This window comes from Peromyscus leucopus, chromosome 4, assembly GCF_004664715.2.
Source record: "Peromyscus leucopus breed LL Stock chromosome 4, UCI_PerLeu_2.1, whole genome shotgun sequence".
Lineage (NCBI taxonomy): Eukaryota > Metazoa > Chordata > Mammalia > Rodentia > Cricetidae > Peromyscus > Peromyscus leucopus.
Window position 1 is genome coordinate 128008146 of NC_051066.1, and position 21687 is coordinate 128029832.

At 51.9% G+C, this 21687-nt stretch overlaps 1 protein-coding gene across 3 annotated transcripts; it reads right to left on the reverse strand.

Annotated features, from left to right (window-relative positions):
- Nucleotides 1–3202: 3202 nt before the first annotated feature.
- Nucleotides 3203–20136, reverse strand: Rbck1 (RANBP2-type and C3HC4-type zinc finger containing 1). 3 transcript variants are annotated; one of them, XM_028887437.2, is made up of 13 exons: nt 20007–20136; nt 19515–19603; nt 18413–18557; nt 14219–14312; nt 13187–13385; nt 11536–11651; nt 11288–11461; nt 10254–10414; nt 9195–9306; nt 6096–6275; nt 5667–5765; nt 5250–5393; nt 3203–3783 (listed from the first exon to the last, which is right to left on the reverse strand). In XM_028887437.2, exons 2-13 carry the CDS (start codon nt 19534–19536, stop codon nt 3703–3705), a joined length of 1527 nt encoding a protein of 508 aa, XP_028743270.1. In that variant the 5' UTR covers nt 19537–19603; nt 20007–20136; the 3' UTR covers nt 3203–3702. The 3 variants fall into 3 exon arrangements, with proteins under 3 accessions (XP_028743270.1, XP_028743271.1, XP_037061192.1); XM_028887438.2 differs by lacking the exon at nt 20007–20136 and having other exon boundaries at nt 18413–18554; nt 19515–19968; XM_037205297.1 differs by lacking the exons at nt 3203–3783; nt 5250–5393; nt 20007–20136 and adding an exon at nt 5402–5544 and having other exon boundaries at nt 19515–19977.
- Nucleotides 20137–21687: the final 1551 nt, after the last annotated feature.

Here is a 21687-nt window from a genome sequence, read left to right on the forward strand (position 1 = left end):
GTCTCACTTTATTATTTTCCACTAATCACCCACCTTGGCCTGCCCGTATATTGGCCTCCTCAGCTGCTGGTCTCAGAATGGGAATGTCCTTGGAAACTTGCATGCAGACAGGCTTTGGCAGGAACCCCACACTACCAGCCCCACTTACCCCTGGGCTCCTCCAGGAGGGGTGCATGGGATCCATGGGATCTCTCTGTCTTCCTAGGATGGCTTTGTTAAAAGCGAAGCCAGGTTTGTTTTATATAAACTCTGGCTTGAAAACAAAAGTGCCTTTTGCTGCTTTAAAGAGTGTGTAGTGGGAAGCATTTACATGCTTCTATTTTCCTGATCTTTCCTGGGCACTCTTCTCCAGTCCTACCATGTCCAGACCTATGTGTCCCCTGTGCCCACTGTATGCAGTGGGACGCTCTGCGAGCCAGGCAGCCACAAGCCAGAGCGCAGAGGAGGTGTCCAGGCTGAGTTACAAAAAGCACTTTAACCAGACCAAGCTGGGGTGAGTGATTCACAGGGATTAATTCAGGACAAAGGAGAATTTTCCAGGATCCAGAGTGATAAAGTGACAGATATTGTCAATCTACCACGGGAGCTTGTCATCTGTGCCTCTAGCATACTTGAGCTATAGGGAGTGTGTTGGTTGAGGGGAGGGGCATGGGCCCAGGGTCCAAGCCACAATTCTGCATCCAAACAAGCAGGTGGCACTGGCGTGTGCTGAGCTGAAGAGTGGTGTGTGCCCACACCAGGACTCCCCGCTACTGAGGAGAAAGCGCTGTCAGTTTACCTTCAGGTATTTACTTATTCTGTAAAGAGATGTGTAGATGGTTTGTACAGAGCCCTGTATGAAATAAACACCCTTATGTGGTTCCCAATCACCTGTCCTTGTAGCTCTGCTGCTTGCCTGGAAGTGGACCCACCAGTTTCTACCCTGGGCCCCACTGGGATCTGGGCCTGAGGTCTGTAGACTAGTCAACCTTGGCTGTCAGCACCACAGCCTTTCCAGTTCTGTTCCACATACAGGTGTGATGAGTTTAGGGCAAAAGGCCTGGCTCCAGCAGCCAGAAAGGGCTATGCTAGCGTTTCCCTAACTTGATACCCAACTTAGAGACGAGAGCAGCAGTTTAATCAGCACATGGAACAAAGGTCCAGTGACCTCAAGTCATCTTGTGGGTACTGACATGAGAAAGAATTGGGAAGAGAAGTCACATAATGAAATAGTTCTGTTGAGGGTGTGACTTGGCACTAACTCAAGTCCAGGGTAGTCCAGGCCTTCCCACTACTTCCTGAAAGGACCAGTGATGACTTCTGTAAGGTGCAGCCTCCTGTTCGTGGACAGTGCTCTCATCTGGGTGGGACTTGTCTTCAAGGCTTTGTTTAGGACATGTTTATGACAAGGGCCTCAGGGAGCGAGCTAGGTTAGGTGGGCAAACACTCGTGTGATTAACATGCCCAAGCAGAGGCAAGCAGGAGACTGACCCCCAATCAAGGCTGAGACTCCAGGCTTTCATCCTGCCATCCATAATCTCTTTGTGGGCACAAGTAAGGACTTCCAGCAAAAGTATTTCAATTTCTTTTTTTTTTCTAAGATTTTGTTTTCAATTATGTGTATGTGTGATTGCAGGTGTCCTCAGAAGTCAGAAGGTGGTATCAGCTGGAGTTACAGGTGACTGTAAGCTTTCTGACCAGTTGCTGGAAACTGAACTTGGGTGCATGCTCTTTCCGTGTTTCCTAAGTGCCAGTCACACAGAATCGTGGCCTTCGCCCTGCAGCTGCTGTGGGCACCGTCACAGCCAGTGACAGGTGCAGGGTGTGCTCCGGGCTTTTTTGCTCTGCAGGCCTCCAACTCAGAAGGCCAGCACTTGGGTTCAGAACCCAACAGCCTGTTGTGGAAAGGGCACTCCCGCCCATCATGTCTGGTTTCTGTCTGCCGAGGAACATGAGAGTTGCCTCACTCGGCTTCTAGCCTAGCTGTTCTCAACCTGTGGATCATGACCCCTTCAGCAAACCTCAATCTCCAAAATATTTACATTAGGATTCCTAACAATAGTAAAACTACAGTTTTAAAGTAGCAACAAAAATATCATGTTTGGGGGGCATCACAACATAAGGAACTCCACTAAAGGGCCGAGGCGGCATCAGGAAGGTGAGACCCACTGGTCCCGTCTCTCAGCAGCCCACTCCCAGCAGTAGAGCACACAGCAGCCGGGTCCCTGCTTCTCTACCTCCGCCTGCAGAGGAGCCAGTCAGGAGCATGGAGTCAATGCTGGACGTAGACATTCTTCGTTGATCCTTGCTCTACCGCAATAGGCCACCAGCCGGTGATGCCCTCTGATAGGGCAGCCATGAGCCTCAAAGGGTTAACAGGGACAAGTCTAAACTCTAGCTTATTGTAGAAGGCTAAAGAACAGTCTGAGTTCAGATGATTTAAGTCAGCCTTGGACTTAAGGACCAAACACAAAGGATGAGTAGGATTTTGGTAACTAGGTAATGAAGGAAGGGCGTACATATAAGAGCACATATAGGTCAGGCCAAGCCTGGTGCATTCTGTAATACCAACACCCTGGAGGCCAAGGCAGGAAAAAGACTGCCATGAATTCAAGGACAATCTGTGCTACACAGACTTTCTCTCTAAAAAAATCCTCATTCTCTGGGTTCCTGTTGTGATCCCACTCAAGGCAATAGGTCCATCCAGGGCTCCACATTCCAGGGGCTGGAAAACATTCACCCCGGAAAAGCTACATAGCCTAGCATCTGGGGTGAGGCTTTGACCATCACATGTACTATGCTTACTGTTAAGATCATTGTGGGGTTACAGCAACACTCAATCTCAGAAGGGACTGGATGGGTCACAGTGGAGGGAAGCACCAGGACAGATGTCAACAGCAAAACTGCGCTACTCCTCACCATAGATGCCAGAGAGAAAGAACAGCCAAGCCTTTCCTCGCAGTCTGTAGCTGCTGCCATGGTCTCCCTCCCCAGCATCCCTCCAGCCTTCAAGCTCTTCTTTGTAAATTTCATGTCTGGGCTGATATTGGCCCTAGCAATGCTTGTCCAGGGGTTAGGCATGGTGGTGCCAGGGCTGAGCCAGCCTGATTCCCCCAACCTCCAGGGCCCACAGATCACCTCCAGGTGCTGTTCCAAGCTCCCCATCCTGCCTGTATGGCACTCAACCTAGGACATTTGCTCCCTCAAGCACAACACACCTCCCTTTCTGGAAAACAATTTTAATTCACTTATTCAAAGGGGATACAGAGCTGGACCCCATGGGCTGTGTTTTCTGACCTACCGTTCTACCTGCTTGGGTTCACAGCGGCCCTAAGAGGTGCCAGGCCTTCAGCAGCAACAGCAGCAAAAGTGCTCAGAAAGCCAGCAAGGCAAAGGATGAGGCTATGGGTCCTCAGGGAGCATGCTGAGGGAGAACAGTCACTCGGAGGCTCAGAGCACTAGCCAGCCGGGCCTTAGGCCAAGGCTGTGTTTAATTAAGGCTGGTGGCTAGTAAGGGTAGGGTATCTAGCTCAGGGCCATAAGGTCTGGTCAGTAACCCTGCGGAGCAACGCAGGCAGGGGACCGACGTGATCCCAGCTCAGCTGGGCTCCTGTAACAGCAAGCAGGCTGGCAGCACAGCTCAGGGCCTTCTCCCTGGCCTGGTCCTCCATTAGCTGCTACACATGTGGGTCTGGATCAATACTGAGGGCTACCATCTTCGACTCAGTGGCAGTTCTGACAGCTAGGATGGCAAGGAACCCCATTGACACGGCAGCGGCAGCCCCCACTGGTGTCCCCTGGGCCCTAAAGGACAGAGAAAAGAGGGTATCAGGGTGGTAACAGCAGGCTATCCCCAAGTCACTCCATCAGCCCAAAGCAGAGCCCACCTGAAGGTACAAATTGGCTGCCAAAAGCCCTCCTGCAAAGAATAGCCACACCAACCTGAGGGCGGCAGCTGTGAAGGCTGTTCAACCCCATCCCAGCCCTCCAGCACCCCCAACTCCATGGCCAGAGAGGGAAGGGTTGCACCCGCAGGTGGATCTGTGCCTGGGTAGAGGGAAATAGTACTGTTCCCTCTGCACCACCTGTCTCTAAATCCACCAGCGGTGATACCAGCTCTGACTTCTGCAACCCTCCTCTCACACTGCCACCACCTACAGGGCCCTCAACCTGTGACAGGCACCCACTGAGCACTTCTCTCATATTTGAGACAGGATCTGACACTTGGCATTGTGTGGAGGAAGAATCGAAAACTGAGAGGTGGCAAATACGTGCCAGGGGACTTGCAGTCCCCCTCCCAACCCAGCAAGACCCTGACTTGCTCCCCCCTCAAACAGAACAGCAAGCAAGCCTTGCTGCACAAGCCAGGTCCGAGGCCTGGCCAGCCTTGAGCCCTCCACATGAGCACAGCTGCAGGCAAGTGGCAAAAGCCTGGGATGGGTGGGCTCCAGCACTATTTACTGTGGCCTTTTGATAACTTAAGACACTTTGGAGATGTAAAATTTCTTAACCCTCAAGCCCAGCAAGGTGACACATGCTATAATCTCCAGCACTCAGGAGGCTGAGGCAGGAGGATTGCCAAGTCAGCCCAGACTACAGAGTGAGAAAGTCAGAAGAGAAAAAGAAAATCAGCTGGAAATAAAGGCATTGGTGGTGCACACCTTCAATCCCAGCACTCAGGATGCAGAGACAGACAATCTGTGAGTTCCAGGACAGCCAGGGCTGTTACACAGAGAAACCCTGTCTTGAAAAACAACAACAAAGAAAAAAGAAAAGAAAAAAGGAACTCTTCCCCTGAGCTGCTGAGGTGGCTCAGCAGATTAAAGGTCTTGCCACACAAAACTGCTGACACACCAAGACGGAAGGAAGGAGAGATTAACTCCACCCGCTGTCCTCTGACCTCCACATGAACGCCATGGCACCTTCTCCTCCTCCCTCTCTCTTCTCTTTTCTCTCATTCATACACACACAGGTGCACAGACAATAAAACATAAAATTAAGCCAGGCTTGGTGGCACACACCTTTAATCCCAGCACTTGGGAAGCAGAGATAGGTAGATCTCTGAGTTGGAGGGCAATCTGGTCTACAAGTGAGTTCCAGGTCAGCCAGGGCTACACAATGAGACCCTGCCTCGAAATTAAACAAAGTAAAATAACAATCCTTCCCCTTAAGCTGTACATGGTAGGTTAGACTTGGCTGATGGCTCAAGTTTTGAGTCCCACTTGAGTAACGACACCCGCCCTCAGTTCTCTGGTACCCTGAAGACTCACCCCAGGGCCCCAGCGTGGACCCTTGGTGACCCAGCAGATCTCAGTGTGGCAGACAGTGCAGCGGATCCAGTCACAGCCGTCCTTCTTCTGTACCACAATCCGGCACTGCGGGCAGTGCATCGCCTCACCCTGCTGCAGCATCACCTGGAAGGGTAGCTACTAAGGCCCTGGCCTTGCCCTCCGCGGTGTCCTCTCCTCAGAGCCTGGCCGGCTAGCTGCTCCGCCGTCCCTGAGGGCTCCCCCAGCCAGACTCTTCCTGCAGCTCCACACCTGACACCCTCACTGGAAGACACACCTTGAAACGTGGGTTCAACCACAAGAGAGACTGGGTAGGCCTCCAAGACTATGTGAACTTAGTCCTTCCCAAGAAGCATCTAGAACATAAGTCCCTGGGCCCTCGCTAAGACCCTGCCTTACCCTCAGCATCTCTGTTGTCTGCCGGGCAGCCACATCATTCTGAGCCCGAAGGGCCAAGTCGTCCTGATACTCCCTGCAATTCATGCGCTCATGGATGGCCTGCAGGGCAAGGGGCTCAGAGTGAGATGTTTCCTCAGGGGCTGAAGCTGTGAGGGGCAGAAGAGGCCCCACCACCAGCAGTGAGTGCCTCTGGGTATCTTCAGTGAAAGCCATCACTTAGGAAACCAACACCCATTTTATAGAACATTTTACAAAAGACACAGGGTCCAGGGACGTGGAGCCAGGGTCATCAGTAGGAGCCTAATATAGATCCTATTTGCTGATGGCCACTGTAACCCTACAACAGCTCTCCCTTGGGCCCGGACTGCAGCCAGTCACAGCAAGCCCCAGCCCCATGAAGGCAGTGAGGCCACATGGGCCCTGCCCCACCTTGCAGAGCAGACAGTTGACATGGGAGCACACGGGACAGGTGAACTCGTTGACATCATCCTCAAAGAAGCACCAGCCCCTGCAGTCGGGCGTCTTGCAGTGGTAGCTCAAGGTGCTGCGGTTCTCTGCGATGGACACACCCAGGTCCAGGAAGCGCTGGTAGTCCTCAGGGGACAGGAGCTGCACACACACGGCTTTGGTGTCAGAGTTCAGAACACCCAGCGATGCTCTCCTCCTATCAAATGCTCCCAGGAAACCCAGCACCTCAACCCAGTCCCAAGCCTTGTTTGTTTGTTTTTGAGATAGGGTTTCATGTAATGTAGGCTAGCCTAAATTCCTGGTGTCTCTCTACTTCCCAAGGGCTGGATAACAGATGAGCTACCACATAGGGATCAAGCTCTCTTCTTCAGAGCCCCCCCAGCACTTAACACCTCCACTTAGACAGTCATGACAACCCACCATCCCAGCATAGGGGAGGCTGTGGCAGGAAGCTGGCAAAGCTCTGACAATGGATGGTCATGATGGCTACAGAGCTGAGAGAGAGATGAATGCCTCAGAACTGCATACCTAAGGGCTTTGAGGACAAACAGCCAACAGGGCAAATTTTATGAGGAAAACAGACACAAGTGATAGGGGACAAAGAGGTTGCATTCCTATCCTGGAACCAACAGTGGCATAAGCCATTAGGTCCCAGTACTTTGAAGGCTGAGGCAGAAGGATCACTGAGAGTTCAAGGCCATGCTGTACTAAGTAGCAAGACCCGGTCTCACAGACAAATCCAGATCCAGGTACACTGCACCCTGCAAACAACATGGAAACGGCCCGGACTTGACCGTCTTCTGGTGGCCTCCACGCCCCATAAGTCTGTCTCACATGGAAGAGTTCCCAAGCAGTTCTACGAAGCTGCCCTTCCTAGCAGGGAAGGCTGACCTGCTTCGAGGGGAGACAGACCGGCACTGGATGCCAAGGAGCTGCATCGCTCCTTAAAGACGAGAGTGAGTGACGGGAGTCAGGCCTTTGTTCTGCATCTTGGCTGGGTGGTGCTTAAGTTACGTGGGTCAGAACCCACATACTGCACTCCTCTAAGAGGTCCATCCTGTCATGTGTTAATTACAGTGAACGATGTCTATCTCAGAAACACTGCCTGGGACCAAAGACAGGCACAACAGGCCAGGGTGTTCGAAACCAAATCTGCCAACCTGAATTTGATCTCTGAGATCGACATGGTTGAAAAGGCAGAATTGATTTTGACCAGCTGTCCTCTGAACTCCATACACATGCTGTGTGTTGCACGCTCATACTGATTCACACACAAATGTAACTAAAAAAATTGTGTGTGTGTGTGTGTGTGTGTGTAGCTGGGAACAGTAGTGCACACCTCTACTCCAGCACTCAGGAGGCAGTGTCAGGGGGATCTCTGTGAGTCAAGCTAGCCAAGACTACATAGTGAGATCCTGTCACAAACAAAACAAAACAACCAACAAAATGTTATCTGTGGACAAAGAGGGAGACAGGACAGATGCTCCTGGAGGACGACTAGGGCCAGAGAGTCGGGCTGCTCTTTCATTCTCCTAGTCTCTGCCACTTTTGGTTTGGTTTTTCGAGACAGGTTTCTCTGTGTAGTCCTGGCTGTGTTGGAACTCACTCTGTAGACCAGGCTGGCCTTGAACTCAGACCCACTGCCTCTGACTCCCGAGAGCTGGGATTAAAGGTGTGTGCCACCACCACCAGGCTATTCTCTGCCACTTAAAAACATGCCATGCCGCTCTGCTGACACCTGCCTCTTCTCACTGCCACACCTGAAGCTTGAGTGAGGACCTGGATACTTCTAGGGTGTTCTGTATGCACCCCCGTAGGAGAATATGACCTTTGGCAGGGTGGCCTTCTCAGGGAACCTCTGAGTCAGTGACTCCGAGGGCCAGTGTCCTGGTCTCTCTAGCGCACAATAAGGATACTTCAGCAAGGCCCAGGAGCTGGCCCACTCAGAAGCCCCATGGACAAGGTAAAAGCGGCTTTGAATATAAAACTGAAACGCTCCAAGTTCTAATCTCTCAGATCCCCTTCCCACCTCAGTGGAGCCCCTTGGGCAGGAGAAACATCTGGTAAAGTTTTGGGGGACTTGAGGAGAAACATGGTCAGAGGAGGCGGGGGTGACGGGAGGAAAGGGGATCTCTGCGTGCCTGAGTCTCCCATCTGGACCCTGGCCACTGTGATGCTGCTTTTCTGTCTATGATCAAACCCAGGCACAGCGCTTGCTAGCCAAGGGCTCTACCCACCAGCCCTTAACTCTGTAAGCTTGCCTTGCTATAGAGCTCAGGCTGGCCTGAAGCTTTTCATCCTGACACCTCAGCAGTGCTGGGATGACAGAGTGCTGCCATGCCGGTTCCGCTCCCGTTTTTACCCTTGAATGGCCATATTACAACAAGATGTTCAGACCACGGTTCGTCTTGGTCCCCACAAGGAATATGGGCCTGAACATGTAATTTGCACTGGTTAACAGGATTACAGCATAAGCAGTTTATATACACTTAGAGTTGTGCTTTGAACACCAAAAGCTAACTACTGCCACGGACGAGGCCTGGACAGCTCGCTTACAGAGGGGACCCAAGCAGAAGTGGATCCCAGGCAAGGCCATCATGAATTATCTCATCCTTACCCCTGAGCAGACAGGCCAGGAGCCAACCCTGAAGCACAGAAACCCCAGCTCCACCCACGTGAAAGCACCACCTTGCAATTCACAGACCAGAGTGCTTTAAGGCACCAGGCCTGGAGTGACTGGTTACAAGGCAAAAGCAGCTGATACTGCAGCTGCACAAGCCTAGCACGCTAGCAGACGCCACCTTTGGTGCCGGCTGAGGACAGAGCAGAGGCTGAGTGTCTGCAGCCACAGCCCCCGCTCGCTGCACTGGTGAAGTGGAAGCAGCTGAGGTTACACCTACTCCTTCCAACGCTGCCCTGCTTGGGCCCCAGGAACTCCAAATGAACGCTCCTGGGAAATGTCGGCTGGGGGACGCAGATGGTCAATGCTCCTGAGCTGTGCCTGCTGCCCCATCAGGGCCAGCTCCCAAGACTCAGAATTCCTCCCACCCCATGCCTTACCGCCCGGATCTCCCTCTCCAGCAGCTTGCCAGGGCACGAGTAGGTGCTGTCAATGAAGGGGCAGGATACCTCCGCCTCCTGGCTGTTTCGGATGGTGCCCTGCAGGCACTCCCTGGAGGGCAGAGGGTGGCAGTTGGGCTCATTTCAAACTCCACGGGGACTCCAGCCCTCAGATGGCAGGGCCTGATCCCAGGACCCTTCCTTCCCATCCCTCTCTCCACCCCACCATCCCTGCCATCGGGTCTAGGGCACTGGCATCCCTGCCCAGGTGACTGCAGGAACCTCCTTGGGAGCTGCTCAGAGCTTTCGTCGCCTGCATGGGCACAACTACCCTGTCCCATCACCCCCACCATCCCTCAGCTCCCTGATCTTTTCAGACAGCTTTCCAACCTCTGCTCCAGCCTGACTTCCTTAGGGCCTGCCAGCCCTGCCCAGCCCCACCCCCCACAACCTGAACAAGGCTCACAACCTAGTCACTTGCATGTGGCATCGGACATGAACAGACTCCCCACTGGCACATAACCTAGAAGGGGCACTCCACCAGGGCCCGTGACGGGGAATGAGCACACTTTCCCCAGCCCAAGGGTAGAAGGGCTGTGCAGGAGACCCGAGGGGAAGAACGCCAACGCCACAGGACCGAATGCTGTGGTTGTCCGAGCTCGGCCCTGCTGTCTTTACATATGCCAGGAGAGCAACGGCAGTGAGGAAGGACAAGGACAGCGCCTCTGCAGTCAGAACACTTGTCTCATTTCTGAGCTGCTTCCAAGCTGTGGAGCCTTGACCACATGGATGCTTGGATTCTCTCTCCCATTCCTTTTTCTTTGGATTTTTGAGACAAGGTCTCATGTAGCCCTGGCTGGCCTTGAACTCACTATTCAGCCAAAGCTATTCTTGAACTTCTGATCCTCTTGCCTCCACCTCCTGAGTACTGGCATTCCAGGCAGGAGCCACAACACCTCTTGCATAAATGGCGTTTTGTGGGCATCCAGCGTGATAAAGAAGAGCTCACTTTCACCGTGGCTCTGGTAAGCACTGTGGCTAGTGGGGGTCGGGCCGCACCTGCAGAAGGTGTGCAGACACTCACGCAGCACCACGGCCTCGCCGGGCGCCAGCGCCGAGTAGCACACGGGGCACTCAGCGGGCTCGGTGTTCAGCACCAGGCTCCTCTGCTCCAGCTGCACGTGCTGCAGGTAGTTCCCCTCCTGCTGCTGTTGTTTCCGCTGGGCACACGGGCAGGGCGGGGCCACCAGGGGGGTCAGACGGGACGTGGGGCAAGCCTGGGCTAGCACTGGGGGCAGCGGGGCAGTAGTGGGCTGGGAATATGGGCAGGCCAGGACCGCCAGGGTGGGGCTACCGCAGAGGAAGAAGCGGGGTGAGGGGGCAAGGGGAGCAGAGAAAGAAAAGGTTCTGGGTACAAGAGGGAGTGGAGGGCCCACAGGGGTCCAACTCTGGGTAAGCAAGCTGGGGCCGGAGCAGGGCCAGAAGGAGGGTCAAAGCTGAAGGCAGAGCCAGCTGCAGATAAGGCTTGGCTAGGCTGGGGTCACGGTCAAGGTGGTCAGGCTGCACGGAATCCCCAGGGAGTGCAGGTGGGCTAAGAGCATGCTCTTGGAGCAGGGAGCACCAGAACTGGGTGTCTGTGAGTCAGTATTTGTGGGGGGAACTGACGACTCTAGGGAGCTGAGGTCAGAGCCCCCCCACAAGGAGCGTGGGAAGGCAGTCCATGAGAGAGGAAGGGAGAAGAGGTGGGGCAGAGCAGGAGCCAAGCAGAGGTTCCAGGCCATGGTGTGAGGTATCGGACAGTTAGTAGAGCACAGTCAGGGACGCTTAGATACCCGGGAGGTGGGGGTGTAAGAGTGAGGATCAGAACGAGTGAAAAGCCTGGCCGTGCATCACACCACGAGAGAGAGTCTGGGCCGCAGAACTGGCCTCAGAGAGAGGCAGCTCTCAGTCAAGGGCAAGGCTTTGGCTTAGCAGTGCGCTCACGAGAGGAATGGCAGCGGCCAGGGGCACAGCATTAGGCAGGTGGCTCCCCTTCCGGCTTAGGCCTTCCTCAAGCAGCCTGCAGGTGTCTGTCCCCGGACCTGTGTGCCCACCTGCTGGTACTGGCGCAGCGCCTCCTCCTCACCAGCCAAGCGCGCCCGCTCTTCCTCATCAGGCTGGTACGAGGCAGGTATCTGGTAGGTTTCAGGCCTTGCACGACAGCACATCTCACACCCAGGCCGTGTGGGTTTGTTGATGAAAGTACAGCCAGGGCACTGCCAGCCCACCTGGATGCAGAGTGGGTGTGAGCTCAGCCGGGCTGGGCAGGGAAGACCAGGCGCACAGGAAGCGAGACACTTACCGGTGGCGGCTCTGAGGCTGCGTCTGGCTGCCCGGGCTCCTGCTGGGCCCTGGGCTTGGCAAGGACAGGCTCCAAGGGGCCCCGTGGCTGCAGGGTAAGGTCCTTGAAGCCCAAATCTGCAGGAGGAATGTATGTGGATCCGGGCTGCCCAGGTACCCACATGCTGAACCAGCAAGGCATACCCCACCTTGAGTCATCTCCCAACTCTGACAGTGTTTCTAGCCTCCTCCTGAAGGTGGGCATCCAGGACACCCCAAGGCTAAGGCTTTACCGCACCCATGACTGCATTTTCATAACCACCATCCCTTTTGGGAGGAGGGGCAGCCTGACCCCGACTCCACCATGCTGAAATGCCCGCCAAGAAGAAAGAGACCTGAACATCTCCAGTCTGCAGGGTAACCAGGGACCCGAGGGGATCAGGGCTGGGAGGGGCTGAGATATGGCAGCTGAATGCTATGTCTTTGGCCACCAAGGACACTGGTTGAACCACTGGCAAAACCCACATGAGAGAGGCCACACTGTGTCAGTGTTGGAGGGTTCAGTGGACAGGTGCTGCCACCAAGCCTGGTGACCCGACTGTGAGCCCCGGACCACAGAGGGGGAGAGAATGGACTCCAGCAAGTTGATCTCCTCTCTCCCCACGTGTGAGTGTGTGCGGGGCATGTGTACTGCTACACACATAATTTTTAAATTATTTACCGACTTTCTGGGGTGTTGTTTTATTTTTTTTCATGATTTATTTACTTTTATTTTATGTGCATTGGTGTTTTGCCTGCCTGAATGTCGTTATGAGGGTGTCGGATCCCCTGGAACTAGAGTTACAGAGAGCTGTGAGCTGCCATATGGGTGCTGGGAATTGAACCTGGGTCCTTTGGAAGAGCAGACAGTGCTCTTAACCACTGGGCCATCTCTCCAGCTGCATTTTATTTTTTAGGACAGGGTTTCTCATATACTCCTGGCTCTCCTGGAACTCACTCTGTAGACCGGGTTGGTCTCGAACTCAAGAGATCTACCTGCCTCTGCCTCTTAAATGCTGCGATTAAAGGCGTGTTCCACTATGCCCGGCCCAATAAATGTAATTTAAAAATCAAGAAAAGCCAGGCAGTGGCAGCGCATGCTTTTAGTCCCAGCACTTGGGAGGTTAGAGTGAGCTTCAGGACAGCCAGGACTAAACAAAGAACCCCTGTCTCAAAATAAAAACAAATCAAAACAACAACACCACACTGTACTACATGGATGTTAACTTCCTGCATTAGAGTTGTTCAGGAAAATGGCTTTTCTCTTGAAAAAATGACACAAGTATTCAGGAGAGGAAGATCTCATTTCCTAAGATTCTGCACCCAGGGGTAAAGCTAAAGAAGGAAAATGTTTCTCTGTACAGCTGTGAAGCTTTTCTACAGGTCTGAAATACTGCAGTAAAAGCAACCCTACTAACATCACCAACGTACACAAACAGAAACATGGAAAACCGAGGGGCAGAGACAGCATGAGCTTGCTCAGGGTCCCATGGCTGGCAAAGGCCGGGCTAGGACTAAAGAGCCCCTCTCCTCCTGCAGCCCTGCTCAGGAGTTCTAGAAGAAGCTCCCTCCCTCATCTGACATCCTCTTCCGCGGACAGGGCCCTCCAGCCCATCCCCGACAGAGCGCTTCACCTTCCAACATGCGAAGCTGCCGCTGCCGCTGCAGCTCCTGAGGGTTGAGGGAGGTGTTGCAGGCAGACAGCAGGTAGAGGTAGGCGCTGTCTCCGTTCCGTCGGACACCATGCGAATGCAGGGTCTCCTGGTCACGTGCCAGCCTCTGTCCAACCACCCACTGCTGCAGGCTGGGTGGAAAGCCATAGTCCAGAAATACCTGGAGGAGACAGTTACAGCTTGAAAGTAAAATATCTACTGCCACACTCACATTTGAACACTTGATCCAAGATGGGGACGATTTTTACTCAAACTGTGGAACCTTCGCCGTGGAGTCCTGGCTGGCACAGGTGGGCCACTGAAGGCTGGCTTTCAGAGTTAGAGACGACCCCAGTTCTCTGCTCCCGGGCCATCTCAAAAGCCACAAGTGAGGCCAGGCACAAAGAAGTGGTGGTGCAAATCTTTGATCCCAGCACTCAGGAGGCAGAGGCACACGGACTTCTGTAAATTCAAGGCCAGCCTGGTCTACAGAGTGAGTTCCAGACCACCCAGGGTTACATAGGGAAACCCTATATTCACAAAAGGAGAGAGAGGGGGGCTGGAGAGATGGCTAGTGGTTAAGAGCACTTGCTGCTCTTACAGAGGACCTGGTTCAATTCCCAGCACACATATGGTGGCTCACAATCATCCATAACCCCAGTTCCAGGGGATCCAACGGGCAGACACATGAAACAATACACACATGCAGGCCAACATTCATACACATTAAGTAAAATAAATAGCTTTAAAAAAAAATTAAAGGAAGGTCAGAAGAAAAAAAAGCTGCAGCTGTAAGTTCCCGTTCCCTCAATGGAGTCTCTTAAGTACCACCCCTTCCCATGATGCACTGTGTGCTCTGAACTGTGAGCCCAAATGAGCCTCTCCTCAAGTTGTTTCTAGCAGGTGTTTGACCACAGTAACAGAAAACATGAGGTGGGAGGGACACAGGATGGGGAGAGCAGAGAGGAGACACAAGTCAGAGAGGAGGCCGCCTGCCTCCAGCCCCTCACTCACCATGTCCTTGAGGGAGGCCACTGTCATATCAGGGCGCACTGTGAGCCAAATGGTGACGGTGTGCATGTAGGCATCCTCCACGCTCACACACAGCCTGTTGGAAAAAAGGGTAGGCATGGATTTGAGCTACCAGCGTGGGAATGTTCACGCCTACGTGTGTGCAGGTGCTGTGTGCTGGTTAGTTTTTTTGTCAATGTACCAAGTTAGAAGAGAAAATATCAAGTGAAAAAATGCCTCCTGCAAACTGGTCTATAGACAAGCCTGTGGGCGTTTTCTTTCCTTTTTAAAAATCAATGTTTTAAAGATTTATCTGCTGTCATGTGTACGAGTGTTGCCTGCATGGGCATATGAGGAGTTTGCCTGTACCTGTGCGTACCGCTTGCATGCCTGGGACCTGTAAAGTCAGAAGAGGATGCCAGATCCCCTGGAACCAGAGTTACAAAGAGTATTGAGTCACCGTGTGGGTGCTAAGAACTGAACCTAGGTCTTCCACGAGAGCAGCAAGCACTCTTAACTGCTGAGCCAGCTCTCCAGCCCAGCTGTGGGCAGGTGGTCCTGGGTTGTATTAAAAAGCAATCAGAGCAATGGGAGCAAGCTAGTAAGCAGCACTCCTCCAGGGTCTCCGCTTCAGCTCCTGCCTTCAGGCTCCTGCTTTAGTTCCTGATCTGACTTCCCTCAGTGATGGAATATAACCTGGGATGTATAAGCCAAAATCCCCTTTTGCTCCCCCAAGCTGCTTTTGGTCATAGTGTTTATTACAGCCACAGAAAGCTAACCAGAACAACCCTCAGGGACAGCCCACCTGGGGAGGTCTCTCTGGATCCCCCTTCCATACGTGTCCTAGCCCTTTATTTTTATTTTGAGACAGGATCAGTAAATTGCCAAGGCAGGCCTTGAATTTATCATCTATCTGTTTCAGCCGCCCAAGAAGCTCTCACCAAGCCTGACAAGCTTTTTTGAGGGGAAAGGGAAGATTCCTCTGGTTTGGTTTGGTTTGAAACCGGGTCCCATGTAGATCAGGCTAGCCTTGAACTGCCGATGAAGCTGGATGCCCTTGAACTCCTGGTCCTTCCTCTTCTCTCACCCAAGTGTTAGGATTACAGTCTGCCCTGGCTCCATCCGTTCCTCTCTTCTGCCAAATGAGCAGCATCTGCGTTGAGCAGACACCTGGATCCTAGTGGCACCTAATCATTTAACCCACTTAATCCTTCCCATCAGCCCGAGGCAGGCCCTGTCACATCCTATTCCAGACAGAAACGGACCGTGGCAGCCACGCTGCAGTAGCAATCAATAACCATGATTACGTCATGGCGACTTAAGTCCAAACTGTATCATTCCAAATGATGTCTGACTTTGTTTTCCGTGCTGGAGATAGAACTGAGAGCCTTACACACCCCAGGGAATCGCTGCACCATGGAGCAATTCTTTGTGTAGCCCTGGCTGTCCTGGACTGGCTGTTCTGTAAACCAGGTTAGCCTCAAACTCGGAGATCCGCTTGCTTCTGCCTCTTGAGTGCCAGGGTTAAAGGTGTGCACCACCATCCAGCATTACTCTAGTATTTTAAACATCAGTTTTCTCAAGGATCTGTAAGCTTATTTTATTTTGTCTTTGTTTAAGACAGGATCTCACTATGCAGCCCAGACTAGCATGGCACTCATCATCCTCCTGCCTCAGTCTTCCAAATGCCAGCTAGCACTGTAGATGTGTGCCACCATGCCTGGCTTCTGAAACATGGTGTAAGACCAAAAAGCAAGAAAAATGAGAATGAACATGAAAAACTGAGCTGACCTCAAAGGAAAACAGATAAGCTACAGCACAGGACCAGAGTCCAGCCTTCTAAGATCTCGGAGAGCCGTGGGAAACACTGCATCATCAGAGCAAAGGAGGCCGGGCAAGGCAGTGCACACCACTGAGTTCTGCAGGATAGCCCCAAGTTCCAGGCCAGCCTAGGCTCCATAACCAAATGCTGTCTCAGCAGCTCCTATTCTGAAAATACACCAGGAAGTACCCAAGAAACTCTTCCAGAAAATGATCTATTTATTTTTATTTATTTAATGTATGAGTGCTCTGTCTGCATGTATGCCTGCATGCCAGAAGAAAGAACCAGATCCTATTATAGATGGTTGTGAGCCACCATATGGTTGCTGGGATTGAACTCAGGTCCTCTAGAAGAGCAGCCAGTGCTCTTAACTACTGAGCCATCTCTCCAGCCCTGTTTTTGTTGTTGTTGTTGTTGTTGCTGTTTTGTTTTGTTTTGAATGACTCAGGGTCTCATTATTTAGCACTGGCTGGATTGGAATGAACTATGTAGAACAGGCTGACCTCTAACTCAGAGACTCAGAGATTCACCTATCTCTGCCTCTTAAATGCTAGGATTACAGGCACGTAATCATTTTGATACTCAACTATCAGTTAAAAAAAAAACAGAAATAAACCGGTAGTGGCACATGTCTTCATCTCAGCACTCAGGAGGCAGAGGCAGGCGGATCTCTGTGAGTTTGAGCCAGCCTATTCTACAGAATGGGTTCCAGGATAGGTATGGCTACACAGAGAAACCCTGTCTTGAAAAACAAAACAAAAGCCGGGCGTTGGTTGCGCACGCCTTTAATCCCAGCACTCGGGAGGCAGGCGGATCTCGTGAGTTCGAGCAGCCTGGCTACCAATGAGCTCCAGGAAAGCGCAAAGCTACACAGAGAAACCCTGTCTCGAAAAAAAAAAACAAAAAAAAACAAAAAAAAGAAAAACAAAACAAAACAGATTTAAAAAAAAAAGTTCCCCAGAAATAGACATACAAAAACTCAAAGTTTTCTGTTCATGTTTGTTTTCTTTCTTTCTTTCTTTCTTTTTTTTTTTTTTTTTTTTTTTTTTTTTTTTCAAGACAGGGTTTCTTTGTGTAGCTTTACGCCTTTCCTGGAGCTCACTTGGTAGCCCAGGCTGGCCTTGAACTCACAGAGATCCACCTGTCTCTGCCTCCCGAGTGCTGGGATTAAAGGCGTGTACCACCACCGCCCAGCTCTGTTCACATTTTCATAGGAAAAGTTTTTTTGTTGTTTGTTTCAGTATTCTTGTGAGGTACAGTTTCATGGATTCAGGTTGGCTCTGAAACTTCTCATACTCCTGCCTCTGGGATCACAGGCATGCATCAATCACCACACCCAGCTCAGACCAGATTCTTAGCCTTCAAATCATCTTAGGAGTTTGGAAACATACAGGTACACATGCTTTAAAACTGCAACACTCATTCCACAGTGAACAATCCCATAACTACAACACTATGAATCCCACAGAGCAGCTGTTCTCAATCTGTGGGTCATGACCCCTTTGGGGGTGGGCCACCTAAGACCATCAGAAAACACAGAGATTTATGTTATGATTCATAACAGTAGCAAAATTACAGTTATGAAGTCGCAACGTAAATAGTTTTATGGTTGGGTGTTACCACAACATGGGGAAGTGTATTAAAGGGCACTTGTAGCATTAGGAAGGTTGAGAACCACTGCCAGAGGCTAGACATGTTCAGAACCAAAGAGGTGTAAATTACGGAAGCCTTACAGTAACAAAACAAAATCTAAAAGTTACTATCTTACCTAGTCTGGTAGTATACACGTGTAATTCTAATACTCTGGAGACAAAATTGTCTTGAGTTGAAGGCTAGCCTGGGCTAAACAGTGATTTATAGGCTAACTTGAACTACATAGTAAGTCTGGTCTGTAAAAACAAAAAGCAAATTAAAAAATAAAAACAGAGGTTGGGGAGATGACTCGGTGGGTAAAAGCCCTTGCTGTGCAAGCCTGCTGACCTGAGTTCATCTCCAGCTCCACCGTGGGAGGGAGAGAACCATCTCTTGACCGTCCTCTGGCTTCTACCATCTAAGAGAAGGAACCCCGTGCTTGCTCTGGCAGCACAGACACTACAACTGGAATGACGTAGGGAAGACCAGCATAACCCTCTGGGCAAGGATGACACCCACTGTCCAGGGTCCCCTTAAAAAGAGAAAAAATGAACCCCAGCACAGGAAGCTGCCTACCCCAGAGCTCAGTCTATTAGCAAGTAGGGCTTAAAGTTCAATCTCCTCCATGAGAAGCTGCCAGGGAGGCCCTGCACTGTTTGATCCCCAGCACTGTAGGTTGAGAAAATGATAACCTGTCCACAGAGGTTCAGGAGCCTCCATCCCCTTTAATTTATCACACTCACCTGATGTCCTGTGTTGGGGAGACCTCGGGTTTTACTTGCACTCTGAGGGGCACCCTCTGCTCTGCCAACCAGGTGGCATACTTCATAGCAGCCTGTTCATCTCCGCCGGCCACTGCCCGGGCGAGGTTCAGGGCCATCTCCTCTGCTGAAGAGCAGCACACAGCAAGCAGGTTAGCACCAGTTTACTTGGGGAGGCTGGAGAGGTGACCCTTGGTAAATGCTTTGTGCTATTTCCCTATCCGGTTATCTTCCACACCTGGCTACTTTAAGTCCTTTTTTTTTTTTTTTAAAGTGGGGAGAGGGTGCTTTTTCAGTCCTCCCCTGCACCCTGGACTCACGGGGTGCCCCAACCCCTCATGCTGAGTCCCCATACTTCCATTCATTTACCTAACAAGCATTTCTTGAAACTCCGCTGTATGCCAGCCACTAGTCCAGAAAAAGGACTTAACAGTGGTTAAGATGAAAAGCATCCTTCTCCTCACAAACCTCTATTTTAAGGTTTGACAAGATAATCGGGCTGTGATCCATTCTAGCAATAATTGAGTAAGGAGGTCGGGAGAAACCTCTCGGAGGTAAGGGAAACTGAGGCCTGAATGAGGGGTTGCTGGGCATTCCAATATCCAATAAGGAAGACTGTTTCAAGAAGCTAGAAAATGAGCAAAGGCCTTGGGCAAGATGTGGTTGGATCAGAACAAAAAAGCCAAGGACTGGAGGCATATCTCAGTCATAGAGCACTTGCCTAGCATGCATGAAGCCCCAGGTTCAATCCCCAGTAGGGGACAGAAGAGGCTGGTAGGAGTGAATGCAAGAAAATGGGAGAGGTCACTAATGGTGGCCCAGAGCTCTGAGCTTGGTTCTATTAGGAGGGCAGGATTTCCAGCAAACAGGACGTAACACTATCGGTGTTCCTCCAAATCTGGGTGGAAGGGCAAGGGATAGAGGCATATAGTGTTCCCTCCCCGCCTTACCCTGACCAACTAAAGTCTGTTTCCCTAACAACCAGAAGTTCTCCAGGTTCGATGTTCTGTGTTCACTCAGTCTACGACCCCAGCACGGACCCAAGCCCAGGGCCCCACTTCCACCAGCTCCAGTCGGTGCCCACCTTTCTTGGTCTTCTCGTCCATCTGGCCTGGCTGCGCCCATCCCCTCAGAAAGGGCTGCTGTTCCCGGGAAATGGTACCTTGGGGTCACCTGGGGTTGGGCGGGAGGACAGCAGCGATTCAGCCGGAGCCGGCCTCGCGCGCGTGTCCCAAGCGGTGTCCCGGGCCGCACTCGGGCAGCATCACACGGCCCAGGGCCGAGGGCCCGGCATTGGGAACCGGTGGGGCCCCGCGAGGGACACAGGAAGCGAAGGAGGCCCGGGGCCAAGTCCGCAGTGGGCGATGGGTAACCACGACCCAAAAGTGACGGACAGAGGGAGGCCAGCCGGCGCGGGCGCCCCAGCGTCCGGAACCAGAGCCCCGCGCGCGGCTCGCGCTACCCGGAAGACAGAGAGGGCTGCATCCCCGGAAGAGAAAGTGAAAGTGGCAGCCCCGGAAGTGCAGCCGACCGAGCGGAAAACTCTCCTCTCATCCGAGACTCTGCGCAGGCTCACCGGCTGGAGCAGGCGTCTAGACTGTTCCCGGCACCTACGCCCCACCACATGGTCTCGCAGACCAGGAACACTAGGTCTAGGTGTTCATGATCGCCCCTCGGCTGACCGCGGTCTCCAGCGGGGGGCGTGGCGTGTCCTGGGGGCGTGGTGTGGGGGCGTGGCCTGGGGCGGGGTCTGGAGGCTCAGCGGATGAGTTCCTCATCGCCAGCGGTTCCCCACTCGCACTTCTTAGGCTCTGTCCTTGCTAGCGCCTTGCACTTGGCATAGCCTGCAGGCTCGCGGAATCGCCAACATACCAATGGGTAGCTCCTGTTTTGGGCCCCGTTTTCAGCTGATGAAACAGAGGGTTTGAATCCAAACGTGACACTCTCGAGACTTGTCTCTGGTATTCGCCTAGCAAAGGCTGGGAAATCTTTTCAGCCTCCACTCACTTTTCATCCCACAGATTAGCAGATACAGTGGGCCCCGCCTGCAGAATGGATAACAGAAACTCATCCTCTCTCTTGGCCAGATCTCATCCTGCCAGCCCCTCGCCTGTCTGTTTCCCCTCAGCTGTCCTGAAGGATCCTGTTAAAATATAGGTACACGGCTAGGGGAGACAGCTCAGTGGATTAAATGCTTGCTGTGCAAGCCTTAGGACCTGAGTTCAATACTCAGTGCCCCATAAAAAGCTGGGCATGGTGGTGGGAGCTTGTAATCCCACCTCTGAGGAGGCAGACAGGAGGAGCCTTGGGGTTCCCTGGCCAGCCAAGATAGCCTAACCAGTGGAGACCCTGTCTCAACAAGATGGATAGTGCCCCATAGGAACATGAGCGCGCGTGTACACACACACACACACACACACACACACACACACACACACACACACACACGGAAAACATGCATGAACACTTTCCCACCTGCCCCAACCTTTACCTGCATTGCCCACTATCTCCCCCCTCCCTCGGCTCACTGCACACTGAAGCACTAGCTCTTGAATCCCGGAATAAATTAGTTGGCCAAGTTTGGGAGCTTCTGTTTTAGAATTTTCCATCCACGACTGGGAATGTCTGTAAATCCAGCATTTGGGAGGTGGAGGCTCTGGAGAGAGAGCGGGGAGGGGGAGAGGACAGGGAAGGAAAGAAGGAATGAATGAATGGATGGATGGATGAATGAATGAATTTCTACTTGGGATCTTCTGGTAACAAATATTCTTGGGTTTTGACAGAAAATCTTGGTTTATACCTTCCAAATTCTAAGATTATAGTCACAAATATCACACTCAGATCATTTTGGTTTTGAGATAGGGTCTCACTGTGTAGACCTGGACAGTCTGGAATAGGCTTTGTAGACCAGGCTGGCCTCAAACTTGTATAATCCCACATGCTGGGATTCTAGGAGACCACCACAGCTCTTTTGTTTTGTTTTGTTTTGTTTAATAATCTCTGCTTCTCTTCCTCTGAGTGCTTTTAAGAACCTTTTAAACTTCTTTTTTTTTTTTTTTTTTTTTTTTTTACATTTTGACTTTGATGTGCCTGTAAAATTTTGTAAATATTCTTGAATTTGTGGTATTTGGTTCCTCCCTAATTCCCTCTTTGGTCATGTCTAACCTGCTGGTTAACACATCATTTGGAATTTGATTTTTTGTTTGTTTGTTTGTTTTAATTTGGGAACACAACTTTGGTTGGTCTGAAACTTAGCA

What these genes read in the sequence shown, in the direction of transcription:
- Rbck1 (XM_028887437.2), bottom strand. Translation starts at nt 19,536, where the DNA reads ATGGACGAGAAGACCAAGAAAG. An exon ending in TGGCCTCCCTCAAGGACATG is followed by an intron (nt 13,386 to 14,218) that starts GTGAGTGAGGGG and finishes TGTCTCCTCCAG; the next exon opens with GTATTTCTGGACTATGGCTT. An exon ending in GTCCACGCTGGGGCCCTGGG is followed by an intron (nt 3,784 to 5,249) that starts GTGAGTCTTCAG and finishes TCTGTCCTTTAG; the next exon opens with GGCCCAGGGGACACCAGTGG.